Source organism: Heterodontus francisci, chromosome 7, assembly GCF_036365525.1.
Source record: "Heterodontus francisci isolate sHetFra1 chromosome 7, sHetFra1.hap1, whole genome shotgun sequence".
NCBI classification, from domain to species: Eukaryota; Metazoa; Chordata; class Chondrichthyes; order Heterodontiformes; family Heterodontidae; genus Heterodontus; species Heterodontus francisci.
Genome location: NC_090377.1, coordinates 45,009,704 through 45,029,230, shown reverse-complemented (window position 1 = coordinate 45,029,230; position 19,527 = coordinate 45,009,704). Strand labels below are relative to the sequence as shown.

Here is a 19,527-nt window from a genome sequence, read left to right as displayed (position 1 = left end):
CAGCTAATGCAAGACAGTCACTTTGTCTTACACCAATGAAAGGGTAGTTGGGTCTGCATAAACTTGAGAATTTATTGCAGGATTGTAGCACCTCATGAAAAGTGCATTTGTTTTTTCCACCTGCATTATTACTCATGATTACGTCTGCATGATTGCACCTGCAGAATGCTATCCTGTATCGTCGATCACGCACTATTGCTGCACTGGAACAAGATGGGGACCTATCACGTTTTGATGTACACTCTGAACCTCCATCTGTGTTCCCACATTGGCAGAAGGCTCAATGACGATTCAAGTGTGCATTGGTGGGCTTTGGAATCACTGAGAAAACAGGCCTTACTTCTCCACTATGGAGGTGAAGAATTGGAAAATATTTGAGTCACTTATGCCTGCGCAAGATGACTCAGCAAAGATTGCACTAACTTATTTAACACTTACAGACAGAATTGAGGGAGAACTGAAATCCCACTTCCCTTCCCTTTACTGTCTGTAATCAGTGCGTTTTCGACAAGAATGATGTTTGTGTTTAACCCGAGTGCGTGGACAATTTGAATAACCAGCAGCACGCTTTTCGTGGGTTTAAATAAAGAGAATTATTTTTATTCACATGCTCATCCCAAAGTCTAATGCTATGTCACTCCTCCCTCCCTCAAGAAAGCCGTTAAAGATGATAGTGCACTTTTACCGATTGCAAACAAAGGACTGGCTTGTAAGTCACATGATTTTGGCTTGTCCTGCAGAAAAGGCGTGCATTACAGGCCCGGTACAAAAGGCATTTTCACTCCCAAAGTGGAGTTAGGTGGATTTGATTGCCAGAGTCGTATATCAAAGTTGCTGAAGGATGCTCTCGAAGAGAGATTTTCAGCAGGTCATGATGTTAGATGCTTGTAGTCTCATTACTAGGAGATTGGTTTTCTGTACTGGTGGACTTGAAAAGGAACAGGCTTGCAGACCTTAGGATATTGTTAATTCCACTTTAAGGAGCACTTTTTGGGATACAGGCAATGCTAGAAAGGTTGCATTTGTTACCTCGAGATAGAGTTGGGCTTTTTGAAGCACTGCAGTCCTTGTGATACTTACAATCCAAGAATTCCAGGATTTTGACCCAGTAATAATGTATCTATAGCGATGGGTCTAAGTAAGGATGACATGACTTGGAAGGGAACATATGTTAAATCTAAAAAGGAGAAATCGGGGATAGATTTGCTAAAAAAGAAATTTGTCCAACATTTGCTAATGGCTTTGGCTTAATTTTCATTATGGTAAATAGTGAACCACATTAAAAACCTGCCTTAGTTTTGATATGAATATCACTAATTGTAAGTTTTTTTCCCTCAACTAGTTGTCTGGAGAGAAGCCAAGCCATTCAATTCAAATAAAAAGAGTGGGATATTTCCAAATAGGTGTTGGAACAGCTTTTTTTAAAAACAATAGTAATTTACATTTCTTTCGACTAATTTTCTGAAAAAGTATTTCTCAGTTGAGTTCAAATTGGAAAGTCTATCTGGAGTGATTGGATAGCTTCAATAGATGGAGGGAAAAAAGAAAAAGACCACAAAAGGAATATGTAGTTTTGTACAACAGTTGTAACTATGAATTTTCTACTCACTAATGGAAATAGTTATATTTAATTACTAGTAAAATCTTTATGGTCATTGTTCCCAGTCTCTTACTCTAATAAGTTTGTTCCAGTTATAACTCAAAAGTCTAGTTTAGTTCTGATGAAAGGTCACAGACCTGAAATGTTAGCTTGGCTTCTTTCTCCAGATGCTGCCTGGCCTGCTGAGTATTTCCAGCACTTTGTTTTTATTTTAGTCTAATTTCATGCTAATCTGCCAACTTACAAAGTCAAGGAAGATTGTGTGAAGACACATGACAAGACTAATAAGGGGAATACAATGCTACAAATTAATCTAGATATCTGGGCAAATAAAAACATCTGTAAAACATAAGTAGTAAAGACTCACTTTCAGAAGTGGGTGATAATGCTGAACCAGTTAAAAACCACTAAAAAGTCACTTCTATACCTCCTAATTGAAGAGGTTTCTACTTTCAAATAACCAGTCACAGTCAAAACTTTTAAAAAGAATTTTGTGCCTTTATTGGAATGGTGCAAGGCATTAAATACACCACTTTGATCATTAGATTATTTGGTTTAAATCAAAATGAGGCTCTAGAACTACAATACTGGTCCAACAGTCTTTTTTGCAGGAAGAAACAGAAGAAATGCATTCAGTATTCAGAAAGCACTAGCAGGCATCTGTTAGTTCGAATAAGAAATTAGTTCCTTAGTTCCCAAAGCACTTGCAGAGTTAGCCATATTTGATATTAGGAAATACAGTTTGTTATTCTTTTGGGAACAGACTGGAGTCACAAATAAGCAAAGTCACATGTCTTGTACAAACCATTTTGCAGCCTATTAGATGCTGATTCAACTTTTTATAGGCTTTTCTGAGAAGATATTTCTAGAAGAGCACAGATACACCATCAGTGCTGTACACAAACAAGAAATTCCAATTTTAAGAAAAATGAAAATTCACAATTTATCCTTCCAACTGTTAGTGCTAGAATTCCTCTTTTTCTGCCAGAAAAGTTTGTCTGTACAAGCAGAGCTTGCTGAAATGTTGGTATTTTAGTTACACCTGCCTCAGCTGCAGATGTAGTAGCAAGTCAAAACATTCCATCCCAAGGCAAACGAAGAAACCTCCAACATTAACTAAAGGATAAGCACACTTCTGGTTCAGTTCTCAGATATCCACTTCTCATTGCAATTTGTGGAGATTTTTTTTTTTTAAACTGATGCGTACAACTCCTATTGACCAGTATATCCACATACTCTAAGTAGTTTTCTTACCATTTATTATTTTACTTTACAGATAACCTAATTCTCTCATTTTCCCCACCTGATGTATAAAAAAAATTGGTATGAAATATAAACAAGCTCTTGTATTGTACACAAGAGTACAATTCAAGTATGGTAGAGCTGACGTTCTAATCTCTCAAATCCCATCAGTCTTGGATTTCCCACCAACAAATGCATTATCTTAGGGCATAATCTGATCTAAAACCATTATAGAATTTTCTTAAAAACTAGTCCAAAATGTTTAATAAAAGAAAAAAATTGCTTAGATTTTGGCTTATTTCAATTCAGCCCATTTTAAGACACTCAATTGTTAAATTTGCCAGCCACATACTGTTTGGTCATCTGTTTTTAAAAGTCAAGCCATTTTTAATAATGCAATACCAGTCAGTCAGACATAACAGGCCCCCAAAAGCAAGGCTCCCCTCAGCCCTCAATATTGAGATCAGCCTTAAGACATGACTCCAAAGACAGGGTTGTGGCGACAAATGCTGGGGCCAATCTCCTCATAATCTTTTTTGGTGTGGCATACCTGGTAGAACTCCGGCTATAAGAGACAAAAATATTTTTTCAGGTTAAAGCGTCAAAAGGAAAATAGTTGAAATGCTGTAGAGTAACAAGTCTTGTATTTGAAAATATATTTGCTCCGTGCAATTATGCTTTAAGGTTGTATCACTAACTACAAAACTTCCCTCCAACACCGCTCTAGATGTCGCGTACTGTCTAATGCAAGTTTACGCATTATTGCATGTCTGCTGTTTTTTAATTGACATCCCACTGATAACAGGGATAGGATCTGGAGCTGGCTCTGGGCATTCATTTTAAAAACACAGAACAATACATTCTGTAGCCTTAAAAAGTTAGGCATTCTGTAACCTTACTTATAATTTAACAGCAGGTTAATAGTTATGTTTCCCCATAAAGCAACACATCCTGGGACTCAATGTAACTATTACTTCTATGAATAATAAATGTGTGCATCATATATATTGTAAACACACACCACACATGATCTTGATTAACATTAAAAAGCTTCGTGACCTCTGGAAAGCAAGAACACGGGCGGCGAGCTTCAAAAACGGCACGGCGCAAGATGTGCACTGTAAGCCGCGGCGGCTCATTTACATGGAGGGGGCAGAATGCCTGCCCCCAATGACAGAGGGCGGACGCTCTGTCCCCGGCAGCGGAGTCCAGCACCACCATGCAGGTGCCATTTTTAAAGGGCTTCAAGCCCTTACAAGTAATTTTGATTTTTGAAGAGAAATGGATGTTACATTTAAAACTTTAATAAAAGACTGAAGGTCCTCTTCCCCCCACAATGATCAAAATTTGTTTATTGCCCTCTCGCCACAAAAAACTTTTCTTCCCATCCCGAATTCTACCCCCCCCCCCCCCACAAACTATTAAACTTGGCCCTTCACCCACTTCCCAACACCCTTCAGCCAATAGTAAGAGTTTTCTCCGCTCCCCACCACTGACCAGAAAACTTCCCTCCTCCCCACTCCCTACCAGTGTTCCGCTTCAGATCTCTGAATGGAGATCCGAAGGTGCAGGACTTCCAGCAACCAGCCGGAATATTGGAGTGGGATGGCCGGCGTAAAAGGTGAGTAATTATTCAGTGATTAACATTTATTTCAATATTTAAATTCAATTTCTGTCGCTGAGCGGCCGGGGGGGGGGGGGGGGGAGGGGGGGGGGGGGTGGGTGCCACCACGAGGCCTCTCCAGCACCAGTAAAATAGGATAGGGTCTTCCAAGCATCGAGGCTCGTAGCAGGCCTCTCCCAGAAGTATTTTCCAGGCCCCCCCCATCACGATCCCTGTTTCTGGGGGGGGCGGGGGGGTGGAGTGCTGCTAAAATTCAGCCCCACATTGCTGATGAAAGGTCACATCTGAAATGTTAACTGTTTCTCTCTCCACAGATGCTGAGGATTTCCAGCAATTTTTCAGATTTCCAGCATCTGCAGTATTTCGCTTTTATTAACACATTTCCTTTGCTGATTTCTATATTTGATTGAAATAATGTGCCAAAATATAGCACTGTTTCATTTGTTCAAAATGAAATTGTCTACAACAGCAGCATTGGTTGGTGGAAGCTTCGGCTAAAAAATATGAATCTATAGGGCATATGCTGAAACACAATTTAATGCTCTTTTGGCCATTCTGGAAAGGCTGAAGGATTTAAATTTTTAACTATGGCCAATTTTTGTGTCTTTTAAATGTGACAAGATATGAAGTACATACACATACGATATACAGACATAGAAACTGAAATTTTAAAAGTTTACTCACAGTTGATGCTAGCATCGATCCTCCAAACCAAACGGCATATCTCTGCATGTGGTGTGTGATCACTTGGACATCAATTGGTTTAGGCTACAAAAAAGGAACATAACTATATTATTTCGTGTAAATTATATTGAGATTTCTAATTTTATTGCAGTCGAAGCCAATCACTGCAAACCTCTTAATCTATAAGGGTCTTAAGAAAACTAATTATAAACTCGGTTGTCCAAGAAATTATAGGACTTTTTTTTTTAAATTTACAAAAGCCAGATGCATCAGTACTAAAAATATTTGTGCCTTCATTTATCAACAGTTTGGGCACCTATAACCTGAATAGCACTCAGTTCTAGGTCAGAATGCCAGATTTTCCCCTCAGCCAATACAGTCCTACCAGGATTATCGATAACTTCCAATCAGAAGAGATGACAGTAATAAACAACCTCGGGCATGAGGAAACTGATGCAGAAGAATGCTATGAACCTGGAAACATTCCTTTAAGAAATGAATGGTTTGTCAAAAACACTCATTTTACTTCTTGCTGCCTGCAACAAGCAGTTGTGTTTTCTGAAAGGCGGTCATTAGTCCAGTTAAACATGCCCATCGAAAATTATGAGAACTCCCTCAAGATGGACTGTCCATTATATGTTGTGCCTGCTGTAATATTCTGCATATTTGAAAAGTGTAATCCACAAAGGCTTGGGGTCTGACAGCATCAATCCCAAATCCATAGTTTTTGCAGATCCAAGGAATCAGTGTTCCTTCTCATATATAAGCTTTGCTATCATGGAACTGTCAGCTCAGTTTCACTTTCTATATATTCAACCTAGTTGATAGAAACATTTATTACTAATGTAGAGAGTGTTACAGTTTCTAATAGTAACTTATTTAAAACTTAAGTCTCGAGCATTAGAAAGAGTTTCCGGGGATCAGTGCGTAACGTAGTTTAATTGCACTGGTATTGTGAATAATCTTGATACACCACAAAAATAACTACCATAAGCCCAAATCCCTGCAGCAAAACAAACAAGTAAAACTGGCAAGAAAAATTCATCAGGAGATGTTTGAAGATAAATGAGTATTTCTGACACGAGAAGTTTTTTTTATATATTCTTTCATGTAATGTAAGCGCACTGGCAAGGCAAGCCTTTGTTGCCCATCCCGAATTGCCCTCGAGAAGGTGGTTGCTGAACTAATCACAGCTGGACACAGCTCATTCAGAATCCACGTGGCTACAGAGTTGGCAGAATCAGATACAAGTTACAAAACAATTCTTCAAAGAGAAATCATGAAGTTATTGCAGTTGAAGGAAATATGTCACCCCAGACAAGAAATTCATAAATCTGATTGCTAAATTCTAGCCAAATGGGAGTGTTTTGGATTGGTAGTTTATTTTCCTACTTTTTCCCCAAAAATATACTTTACTCATAAAATTTGTAATAATACATTACAACAGTTCAAATTTGACATTACATAAAGTGCTATACAGATCAGTTTCTTTCAATACAGTTATCATGCAGGCCCCCACGGGCCAAGAATGAGGCACGCATTATTTCGCCACATGATCAAAAATTTTGTTGGAAAGAAAAGAGGGCCTATCACAAGGAATTGCCAGGCCCCTTGCCGGAAAGACCTTTTTTGCATACTGGCAGACAGTGTTGGAACAAAGGACCCAGTCCCTGCTTCTCCAACACACAGAAGACCTGGTTAGACCAGTTTAGTCACATGACTAACTGGCTGTTTGAATTTGAACTTGCCGGAGTGTGTTTTAAAACTCAAAGCTCTTTCCTCCTGGACTGAGAACACCGCTCTCCTGTCTACTCCCATCTCTTTCTCACGGAACTGAAGACCCATTGAAGACACATAAAGCCCAAGAGAGAAAAGTGTCCTACAGTGAACAAGATTTAAGAAGAATACTGGGCCGCAATGAAAAGCAAGACCACTTACAAAAGGACGAGAGTGAGCTCTGAGCACAGTAAACAAGAAACTCTGATATTGCCTCAAACCTCTCTACTTTATTTTTCTTCTGTTCTTTTCAGTCCCTACTGGCACGTGTGTATTGCGTATGCATGCTAGTGTGGTGCATGGCGTGTATCCATAGGCGTTAACCGAATTAGAGTTTAAGTGTAAGGTTTAATAAATTTTACTTTTCTTCTTTAAACCGAAGAAAACCCGGTGTGCTAATTTCTTTGCCTTTCTAATTGGCAAGTGGTGAACAAGAATTCACCAAAGGGGAGCACAAAACACTGTTTAAAAATTAAACCCTGTTACAATAAGACCAGATGAAGACAGTAAAAGACCCCTAGACACCTTTCTCACCTGGTCGTAACACTGTACATGAGGTGCCTCACTACACTTGCCATTACAGGTTATATTTACAATGTACATTTACATTCCATGTCAAATATTCTCTGGCGCATACAGCCAGAGGGGTTTTTACAAAGGTTCCAGCTCTTTGGTATACTATGGCAGAAGCCTTAGGTACTCCTAGTTGGAAATAAAACTATTTTGAAATTGTGGCTGTCTCGGATACATCATTTAAGTGATGAACAGTTATTTTGAATTCCTCCTTGTATATTAATTTGTTCAATACTGTAGGTCTAGTACTGAATCAAATATTCCATCCTCTTAATAAAGTAAAGCAATAGTCATTTTCTTGCCTTTATAGACATTTTTTGGGCTGTGTTGTATATGCAAATTCTGTCTCTAAAGCTAAAACCCCTCTGATAGGTTCTCTATGACTATTTATGAGCCAATTGTCTAAGCACTTTAGAAATGAAGATAAAGCAAGAAAGAAAGTCTTGGAACAGCCCAATTCCTCCTAATTTCAAATCAAAAAAACCTGACTGAATTTGATAGAGCTTAGCTTAAAGAGCGTGACTTCCTGAACATGATCCCATCTCATCTGCCATACCTGCTGTTCTAATTTGAACTAACCGCAGAAGCTTAGCATGAGCAGATATGAATAAAGTTGCACCATCCTGGTTTCAAAAGCCACTTTGAAAATTTTCTCATTGAAACATTTAAAAAAAAACTTTTTCTTAGTATGGAAGAAAAAAAAACTTGTATTTATAAATTATCTCATCAAATCCTCAAGGCATCCTACCGTACATTACAACCAATGTGTTACTTTTAAAGTGTAGTCAGTGTTATTCAGGTAACTATTACATGAAAATGTGTGGATAGCAAGGTCCCCACAACAGCAAATTAATGACTGACCAGAAAGTTTGCTTTTGATGTTGGGTGTGGGAGGAATATTGATCAAGACATCCTTATTCTTTGAACATTGCCATGGGGTCTTTTACATCCACGAGAACAGAGAGATAGGACCTTCGTTTAACATACCACCTGAAAGATTGCACCTCTGACAATGCAGCATTCCTTTAGTGCTGCATTAAAGTTTAGGACAGTGATTCTCAAACTTTTTTGATTGAAGAACCCTTTTCAAATGGATCATAGCTGATTTCTGCCCCCACCCTGCCCCCCGGTCCCCCACCCCTGCCAATCTAAGTTCTAATACTATATAACACCCATTATATGAAAGCACTGCCTATAAAGAGTGTTTTAATAATGCTTTTAAGAAAACAGGTATTTACTTAGAGATCAGTGAGATGGGTGTGCCTGCTTCACAGCGCAGACTCTGTCTATCCTTGACAGGAGCACGGACAGAGTAGGAGCAAGGGGAGGAAGCACAGAGAAAGCACTAGGGAAGCAAAGGTAGTGAAAAGCACAGAGAAAGCACTAGGGGACCAGGAGACAGCAGGGTAACAGAGTGCAGAGTATGCCTCCGGATGTCACTCACTTGTTTACTCTTGACCACAGTGCCCACCCGTAAGGCAGGCCCCGCGTTGCAGACCCTCTGGAAGGTCTCTATGGGATCAGAGTCTTAGAATCACTGGCCTAGGTTACATGCCCAAGTCTGAAATGGAGCTTTAACCCAAACCTGTTGATTCAGAAGTGTGTCAGCAATTGGAGCAATATTTTTTCATTTTATTTTTTAAATATTCAAATTTAAGCTTTGATGCACTGAATTCAAGTGCTCTGTACAGCCTAATCAGAATGCCAATGCGCAGCATGAAAAACAGACAAGCTTTAGAGACAAAAAATTCCCTTCAAATCAGATTGCCAATGAAATAATTTTTTTAATTTGTGATAAAACTTGGCAAGCTACAGAGCAAATGAATTTATTTTTGGAATGCATTTTGGATCTCCATTTTGCTTCAATTTATCAAGTACAACAAACCTTTAGTTTTCCACCACTCAATTCTTCACTGAGTTTAAGCCTGGCATCTACTGTCCTCTTTAAGTCTCGTTGTAAACGACGTCCAAAATCTCTAAACATGGTTGAGCCACCAGAGAGGACAACGTTCTGAAAAACAAAAATAATTTCTTCAGCCTTAAACTGTCCAAAGCTTTGCACATTTTGAATATTTATCCAGGTGATTCACAACATTTGTAGCAAGATGTTAAAGGAGAACGCCAAGTTGTCAATTTTAACACTGACCAATTTTGCTCTACTGACTAATGTGGATTATTTTTCTGGTCACAATGAGGAAAATTGGAGTACTCTAAAAAAAAAATTAGACAAGAATTTTCAAGCAGCTCCTACAAAATGAAAGCAGATGGAAAATTCAGAGAGCAAAGAAAGAATTGTGAATATTATTTAAATTCCGATAAATCGTTGGAGCATTTAAGTGCAATGAAATTATAAGAGCTGAAAAAAAATCTGAGACCTCAATTGAACAAAAATATGAAGGTTGATTGAGATCTGCAAAGAAACATCACTTTAAAAGGGTGAAGAAAAGAAATCAGAACTCTGGGGAATGAAATGTTTTAAAAAAGACACAAAAGGAGCTGCTGTGACCACAAATAACACATACCATATCAAATTGATAAATATCAATTATCAGGGAAGTTAGTTAGTTTCAGTGGGAGGTAATATACCATAAATTACAATAGTTTGCTATCTCTAACATTCCGTCAACAACAATTACTCCAGGTAGAATTAATGACTTTGAAAATTGACATGGCTTAAAGGGTTCAAACACAATAAATTTCTACAGATACAGGGTATTCACCTGAGTACGAAAGGAGACGAGGGAGATTTGGATGTGGGTAAGTGTAGAAAATACCAGGTAATTTTTAGAGGTTTTAAGTCAGGGTGAAGGGAAGAATGGAATTGGGTGCCACAGGGAATAGTATTGGGACCACTACTGTTTCTAATTTATATCGACAGACTTGGAAACCTAATTCAAATTGGTCAAATTTGCAAATGATAAAGTAGAAAAGGAAGGTTTGGATATGAAGGTTATGATACCTTCCAGAGTACCTTTAAAATTAATTGTTGTGCAGACGTACAGAGCAATAATGACACACATTAGGAACACTAACCTTATAAAGTGGACGTCTAACGTCAATGGGGCAGTTCTGAATGACTTCATCTACTACTTCTGAGATAGGCTGTGTGAAATCAGGATTTGCAAACTAGATGGAGAAGAAAAGCGCCGTGTTAGTTATTAGTGATCAACCTGGAGAATATAATTCATATGCATTGTGATTGAAAACACAGCAAGTACAACAAATAAAAGTTACCTCTGGATGAAAGAAAATTTCAGGACCCAAAAATCGTTCATAGCCTACGTCAATGGTGAATTCTTTCTTGGAGATGGCATTGACTCCAGTATACTGTTTGATCCATTTAGTACCATCTGTATCATATTTGCTGAATTCTTTTACTAAGTCTGGGCAGACATAACTAAAGCGTTCCTTTAGTTCAGTAAAAGAATAAGCAGAAATAAAACAAAAGTAAGCAAAACTAGGTACACACTTAAAACTGCATAAAGTCGTTCCTTATAAAATCTAACATCACAAACTGTCAATTATCCTCAAAATCCATATGTAAACATTGTTTTAGCAATATAAATTTATATTGAAACACAGGCACTGCTTTGCACTACACTATTAGGCTTGCAATATAAACAGGGATTCTTAATTTAAAATAATTGAGATGGCTTACACCTCAGGAAATGCAGACCAATTCCCTCTTGACAGTCAACGTATCAAATGGTGTGATACAGGCCTATCACAAAATATCCCATTTTAGATTCATGGTCCTACCTGTGCAAGCTGATTATAGCCAGGGTAAGAGGAGGGTAGTTAAAATTGGCCCCTGAACTAAGGGAAAGGAAAATAAATAACCATAACACCCAATCTCCATTATTCAGTAAATGTGCGTGTGTAGATGTTGGGTGAGTAAAGCTGCAACTTTAGTTTACAACCTTCCATGACCCAACAGTTCATTTAAAAAAAAGGCTCATACAAAGAATAGCCAATTAGATACAGTATAGGACGGTTGCAAGAGATCTAGGAATCATACCCTAAATGAAATAACTGCCCTCAGGAGAAGGGGTGGTGTGGAAAATTGAAAAGGAAAAAGAAAAGTATTTCTTTCCATTGCCCAAAATAGTTATTTTTTTTTAAACGTAGTAAAACAATTGAATAAAAGCTTGCAACTTTTATCCAAAGGGTGAATTTCCTAAGAGTTCATAAACTGAGCTCTCCAAAATTCCAGTTTTATGGGCTTATGCAAACACATTTCCTGAAGCAAGAATTTCTTCCCACCCAATAATGAGGGTAGCTGAATTCAGCTTGTTCAGCCAAGTTTGCTTGGGCATTCCATCCAAAAGCACCTTTTAATATTGAAATTAAGCTCTCCTATAGCTAGTTTATAGAGAAGACGTGTTAAAATTTCCCGAATATTGCAGACTTGGCTTGTGCCCGCTGGAATTTAGATGAGTAAGAGACGAATTGATTGAAACATACAAGATCCTGAGGGGTCTTAACATGGTGGATATGAAAAGGATGCTTCCCCTTGTGGGAGAAACTTGAACTAGGGGTCACTGTTTAAAAATAAGGGGTCGCCCATTTAAGACAGATGAGGAGAAATTTTTTCTCTGAGGGCCATGAGTCTTTGGAATTCTCTTCCTCAAAAGGCAGTGGAAGCAGAATCTTTGAACATTAAGGTAGAGGTAGATAGATTCTTGATCAGCAAGGGCAGCAAATGTGCCACCAAAGATGCTTCCTTCAAAACCTTAAAAGGACATATTTGCACCACATTCCTAAAAGCCCTTAGCATTTACATAGTTCATTCAGTCACTAAAAAAAGTGTTTGACTGGGTCGGGGAGGTGGGGTGGCGGGGGAAGTTAGAGGAAACCAAATCATCCAATAATGAGTTAATTAGAATAAAGTAGCACGGGAGATGCTTTTGGCTTTAAAAGCATTCAAATTAACCAATAACCTGAATTAAACAATTCTGCCTTAAATTGGAATTTGCGATAGCAGATTTCCTCTTAAAGTGGTATTTGAAAATAAATTGAGCCCAAAACTATTTCCTAGTACTGATGCTTATTTACTGTTGCTAATTGGAAGTTAGTTAAAATAAAACTCATTACTGATGACAAAAATCTAAGAGGTGAGGAAGTCTAGGTTGCCATAGTGTAGTAGACCCGAGGCCTATTGTGCCACGAGGATCAGGCAAATGCTTGCTCCAATAAAGAATCGCAGGTTAGTGCACAAACGTGTCAATAATTTTTTAAAAACTGATAACTGGTCACCCTAGAGTAAACTTGTATTACTTTGTATTGAATGTTGGATGCAAGAAGGATAGGGCAGGATACTTTCTAAATGGGGATAAGCTGGAAAGAGTAGATGTCCAAACAGACTTGGGCATCCAAGTACATAAATTATTAAAATGTCATCAACAGGTACAGACAATAATCAAAAACACTAATGGAATGCTGGCCTTTATATTTGGAGGAATAGAAGTCATACTACAGCTATACAAAATGCAGTTTAGACCACAACTGGAGTATTGTGAGCAGTTGTGAACCACACCTCAGGAAGAATATATTGGCATTGGAGAGAGTGTAGTATAGGTTTACCAGAATGATACATGGCCTTCAAGAGTTATATTGCAAGTAGAGAATGCACAAAATAGGGCTGTATTCCCTGGAATTTAGAAGGTTAAGGGGTGATTTGATCAAAGTTTTCAGGATATTAAGAGGAACAGATAGGGTAGAGAGAGAGAGAGAGAGAATGCATTTCCACTGGTGGCAGATATTTGGGGCTCTCCTACAAATAACTGATGCTAGCTCAATTGCAAGTTTTAAATCTGAGATTGATAAACTTGTCATCCAAAGGTATTAAGGGATATGGGACATGGAGTCAGGTCGCAGATCAGCCATATTTTACTGAATGGTGGAACAGGCTCGAGGGGCTAAATGGTCCACTCCGGTTCCAATTTTCCTATAGCTAGAATAGCTGAACATTGAATATTAGCTAGTACAATTGGCTCTAATTGAAAGTGTTATTTTAAAAGACTCATTCATTTTTATTCCGAAGGACTGTCTATTCTAAAGGAAGCAAAGCTTTTTCAGGAGCATTTTTCAGCAGTTAAGGATTTAGGGACCTCTTCAATCTACCCTTACTCCCAAATCTTTCCATTGTTCCTGCCTTGGATTCCTGTTTTACTAATCCTAAACCAGGCCAGCGTCAGTCAAGTGGCCAGGGTCATCAGGTGACAGTTAGTATTTCCAATGAAAAGTCACTGACCTGAAACTTACATCGGTTTCTTTCTGCACAAATGTTGCCTGACTGACTAAATATTTCCAGCATTTTGTGCTTTCATTTCAAGGTCAATGTTGAATTAGGTGATAAACTATTAAGGGCCATTTTTGTGTTCGTTTAATTTGAATTCCTAGAATCCAGTGACTTTATACCAGCTGTGTTTTATGATGTTAAAAGAGTTTTCCCATAGACTGGCATTAGATTCATAAACAGTGAATTTAATTGCATAAGCATCGAGAACTGACTCCCAGAATCTAAGTTAAAAGAATACAAAAACAGCTATGAGAAAGAACGAATTTCCATTTATACAGGTTTTTCTATTTAAATAAAGTGTTTCAAATCAAATTAGTTTAAAATTGTAGTCACTGTTACATCAGTAAATTGCACACAAAATTCCAGGAACAAAAGGACACCAGGAGAATTAAGTGTTCTTTGAATAGCGACCTGGGATCTTTTACATCTAACTGAGCAGGCAGACAGCATTTCAACATCTCTTTTAAAAGATAGCATCCTCTGATAATGCGACGCTCTGGGTAATGGACTGAATCGGGGTTGAACTACAACTTTTTGGCTTGGGAGACAGCACTGCTAATTGAGCCAAACTTAGCCCAAGACATAAATATCTGATCTGCGGTCAGTCTGGTATTTTGGTGATAGTAAATTCTTATCAAATTTTGACAGCTTTTCAGACTCAGGCTACTTGTATTCCAGACTTGACTGTTCCAATGCCCCTCTGGTCGACCTCCCATTTTTCAATCTACATAAACTTTAGCTCTGGAATTCTCTCCCTAAACCCCTCTGCCTTTCTCTCCTCCTTTAAAGGGCTCCTTAAATCCTACCTCTTTTGCCAAGCTATTGGTCATCTGTCCCAGTATTTCCTGTGACGGTGTCAAATTTTGTTAAATAATGCTCCAACAAAACACCTTGGGATATTTTACAATATAAAAGGAATTCCATAAATGCATGTTGTTACTGTACCTTTACAGCCTTTGCAGTTTCCAGGGACTGTTCTGGTGGTATTCCCACCTCTCGGTCTCTCAAAAGTTGCTGGATGAAGTATGTAATATCACGACCAGCAATTGGAATGTGTTTGATGCAACTGCCAATCACGTATCCTTCAGCCTTTAAGGGTGGGAAAGAAAAAGAGAAAGCCATGTTAAATATTGTTAGTCCAGACACGGAAGTAGTTCAAACCCACAATACAGTACTGTATTTCAAACAATTTTTGTTTTTATTTCAGATTTCCAGCAAGTGCAGTATTTTGCTTTTATGGAAAAACCCAAAATGCTCTTTCAAGAGATTTTCATTTATTGGAATTTCGGCAAAGACCTTGGACTGTAAATTACAACCACTTCAATTACAAAACAATATAGAGATGTTATCAATGCAACTACAACATAGGGCTATATGCATGCAAAATAGTAGAAGCAGCATGCTACAGAGAGCTAAGCAATCCACAACCAAAAGAACAAATCAAAGTTCTGCAGTCCAGCCACAACCAGTCATGACTGCTGGTAGACAATTAAACTCCAGAAACATCCCCATTCTTATTGATGGGGGAGCCCAGCATAAAGGCCTGCAAAGGAAACCTGACCTGAGCCCAAATGCCGGACCAGGAAAGTCCAACCCAACCCATGTCGTCGGGACCAGTCAGGTCGCAGGCCGTTACATCCGTACATGGGTAAAGGTCAGCTACTCGATCCGACAGGACCAGACATGTGTTGGGTTCGAGTCGGACTTCCGGGTCCGACATTCGGGCTAGGGTCAGGTTTTCTTTGTAGACCTTTAGCCCAGCATATCAGTGCAAAAGACAAGGCTAAGCATTTGCAAACATCTTCAGCCAGAAGTGCCAAGTGGATGATCCATCTCGGCCTCCTGCTGAGGTCCCCATCATAACAGAAGCTAGTCCTCAGACAATTCGATTAATTCTACAGGATATCAAGAAACAGTTGAGGGCACTGGAAACAGCAAAGTCTATGGGCCCCAGCAAGATTCCAACTGCAATACTGAAGGCGTGTTCAGATCTAGCCGCATCCTAGCCAAGCTGTTCTAGCAGTTACAACACTCGCATCTATCTGACAATGTGGAAAATTACCCAAGTATGTCCAGTCCACCAAAAGCATGTCAAATCCAATACAGCCAATTACTGACTCATCAGTCTCCTCTGAATCAGTAAAGGTGTTGTTGACAGTGCTCTCAAGCAGCATTTACTGAGCAGCAACCTGCTCACCGATGCTCAGTTTGGGTTCCACTAGGGCCACTCAGCTCCAGACCTCATTACAACCTTGGTACAAACATGGACAAAGCTGAATTCCAGATGTGAGGTAAGAGGCAACATTTGACCAAGAGAGGCATCAAGGAGCCCTAGCAAAATTGAAGTCAATGAGAATCAGGGGGAAAGCTCTCATTGGTTGAAGTCATACCTAGCACAAAAAGATGGTTTTTGTTACAGGAGGCCAATCATCTCAGCCCCAGGATATCACTGCAGAAGTTCCTCGAGGTAGTGTCCTAGGCCTAACCATCTTCTGCTGCTTCATGAAGGACCTTCCCCATAACGCAAGGTCAGAAGTGGGATGTTCGCTGATGATTGCACAGTGTTCAGTACCATTCACAACTCCTCAGATACTGAAGCAGTCTGTGCCCATATGCAGCAAGACCTGGACAACATTCAGGCTTGGGCTCGTAACTAGCAAGCAACATTCAGTCACCCAACTACCAGGCAAAGATAATCAACAAGAGAGAATCTAACCATCTCCCCTTGACATTCAATGGCATTACCGTCAATGAATCCCCCACCATCATCATCCTGGGGATTACTATTGACTAGAAACTGAACTGGACAGCCATATTAATACTGTGGCTACAAGAGCAGGTCAGAAGCTGGAAATTCTGTGGTGAGTAACTCACTTCCTGACTCCCCAAAGCCTGTCCACCATCTACAAGGCACAAGTTAGGAGTGTGATGGAATACTCTCTACTTGCCTGGATGAGTGCAGCTCCAACACTCAGAACCTTGTAGGAAGTGTACATTATCCAGAAGACTCTGTTCTTATTTGATCTGTAGTGTCATCACATTCATGAACTATACACCATTTACAAATATGTTGACATCACTAACTCAGAGGAAGATTAATAAACATGTTAAAAGTGAAACAATCTTCAAATCCCTCTATAATCTTGCCCCAACATATCTCTACAGTATGTCATAGCAATGCATTAAAAGCAACACTGATGTATTGGGACGAAAATTGAAAGTTTGGCAATAAATCAATGAACTGGGCAATTACTTGGGTTAAGAGTTTTTTTTTTAACAAAGCCTCTAACACCAGGTGAGGAATCAGGTTGTAGTGGCATGAGCAAGTGCAAGCAACTAAGAATCAAGAGATCAATTTAATTTAAAACATGAGAAGTTTTATGACAAAAAGGGCTAGATATCCAAGCATGACAAATGGTGGCAATGAAAATGGCTTAACACTTATAACCTGTATTGGGAATTTTAAGTTAAATGATCAGGAAGTGCATGCATACTGAATGTAAAACTCGTCATACAGAACCATAGTAGTTAATAGCATAGGTGACCATTTGGCTCCACTGTGTGTATGCCGGCAAGAGCAATCCAAAACTAATCCTACTGCTCCATACTCTTCCCCAGCTTTGCAGATTTCAAACCTTAAAATATTTACCCAATTTACCTTTAAAAGTCACTACCACAATGCATAAGAGCACATTCAGCAGCTTGAACCGGTTTCACTGTTCAATAAGATCATAGTTGATCTGTACCTCAACCCATTTTGCGCTGTAACAAAGCTTCAACAAGCTTTTGTGTGTACAGATTTTTCCGAACATTTCTGCTCACATAATTGATAATCTCTTATCACTGAACTGAGGTTGGGGGTGGATGTTCACCCCAGTGGCCTGGCCAATATTTACCACTCAACCATCAGCATTGAGACAGATTATCTCATCATTGCTACAGGGGACACTCTTCAAAAGTACTTCATTGGCTGTGAAAAGCTTTGGGATGTCCTGAGGTTTTAAAAGGCACTATATAGATGCAAGTCTCTTTTTCTTATGGGCCACTGGAAATACTTTTTCCCTGAATATAAAAAACACTACATAAAATTTAAAAAATCTCTACTCCCTTCTCTGCTCCAGTGGAAATAATCTCAGTATCTCCAGTCTCTCTTCATAACTGTAGTTTCCTGTCCCTGACATAATGGTGAAAGCAAGCATTCAGGTGCAGCAAGCAGTTAGGAAGGCAAATGGTATGTTGGCCTTCATTGCAAGAGGATTTGAGTACAGGAGGAAGGATGTCTTACTGCAGTTATGGTGAGACTACATCTGGAGTAGTGTGCGCAGTTTTGGTCTCCTTATCTGAGGAAGGATGTTCTTGCCATGGAGGGAGTGCAAAGATGATTTACTAGGCTGATTCCTGGGAAGGCAGGAATGACGTATGAGGAGAGATTGGGTCGACTAGGCCTATATTCACTAGAGTTCAGATGAATGAGAGGGGATCTCAGAAACCTATAGCATTTTAACAGGACTAGAAACAGGGAGGATGTTCCCGATGGCTGAAGAATCTAGAACCAGGGGTCACAGTCTCAGGATACGGGGTATGCCATTTAGAACCGAGAGGAGGAGAAATTTCTTCACTCAGAGGGTGGTGAACCTGTGGAATTCTCTACCGCAGAAGGCAGTGGAGGCCAAGTCATTAAATATATTCAAGGATGAGACAGATATATTTCTTAATGCCATAGGGATCAAGGGATATGGGGAGAAAGCAGGAACAGGGTACTTACTGCATTAGATCAGCCACGATCTTTTTTGAATGGCAGAGCAGGCCAAAAGGGCCTATTCCTGCTCCTATTTTCTATGTTTTGATGAATGCTGATTGTGGATTTAACATCCATGTGCCCATAACTGCAGATGGTACTCTAACCATTTTGTGAAGATACATTTACTTCTTTACTTACACTCTACCTCAATATTAATAAAATCTAAAATTGTTTCACTTTTTAAAAAAAAAATGGCTTTCCACCTGCCCACGCTTTCAGGAAATTACGTATTTGAGGTTGGGGTCTGCATTCATCTACATCTTTCAGTGACTTTCCATAAAGTACATAATCATATTCCTTTCTTCACTCCCATAATGTATTACCTCATGCTTATCCACATTAAATTGCAGCTGACAAGTCTGTCCATTCTGCCAACCTCCATGTGTCTTCCCGATGTCTTTCACAGTCCTTCTCACTGTTTGCCATACTTCCTACTTATGTATCAAAATCAAATTGAGATTGTACTTAGGTATGTGGAGTACAACCATCTCTTTATATACACAAACAAAAGTGGACCTAGTTCTGATCCATGGGATCTACCACTTCTAACCCATCTCCAGTCTGAACAACCATTTATCTATATGCACAACTGTTTCCTGTCGAACTACTTTTCATCTAAGCTGTTACATGTTTCTTATAGCATGCCTGAATTTTTTCTAAAATGCCTAATTTTTTTCTGGCTATATGGTCAATAGATTTCCAGCTCAGTAGATATGGCACTATTGGTGATTTGGTTTGGCTCAATTATTAAAATTTTGCACCGAGGCAGCCAATAATCATTTAGTTACCATAACTATTATCTTTAAATCATGGAATATTGAATCAAGTCTCGTTGATCCACCATAATGCATGGATCATCACATTGCTCATAAGTTGAATGATGCACTGTTTTGCAAAAGGAATTTTATAGCATGCACCAATGAAAA

The 19,527-nt window shown here is 39.1% G+C and overlaps 1 protein-coding gene across 1 annotated transcript in view; it reads right to left on the bottom strand.

Moving 5' to 3' along the window:
- Nucleotides 1-2,077: 2,077 nt before the first annotated feature.
- LOC137371954 (actin-related protein 3) overlaps nucleotides 2,078-19,527 on the bottom strand; it is a 72,383-nt gene continuing 54,933 nt past the window's right edge. Inside the window, exons 7-12 of the mRNA XM_068035117.1 lie at nucleotides 14,746-14,889; nucleotides 10,734-10,907; nucleotides 10,533-10,625; nucleotides 9,385-9,510; nucleotides 5,151-5,234; nucleotides 2,078-3,407 (exon numbers count right to left, since the gene is read on the bottom strand). Of these exons, the coding sequence (XP_067891218.1) occupies nucleotides 3,312-3,407; nucleotides 5,151-5,234; nucleotides 9,385-9,510; nucleotides 10,533-10,625; nucleotides 10,734-10,907; nucleotides 14,746-14,889 (717 nt within the window). The 3' untranslated portion in view covers nucleotides 2,078-3,311. The remainder of the gene's footprint in view (nucleotides 3,408-5,150; nucleotides 5,235-9,384; nucleotides 9,511-10,532; nucleotides 10,626-10,733; nucleotides 10,908-14,745; nucleotides 14,890-19,527) is intronic.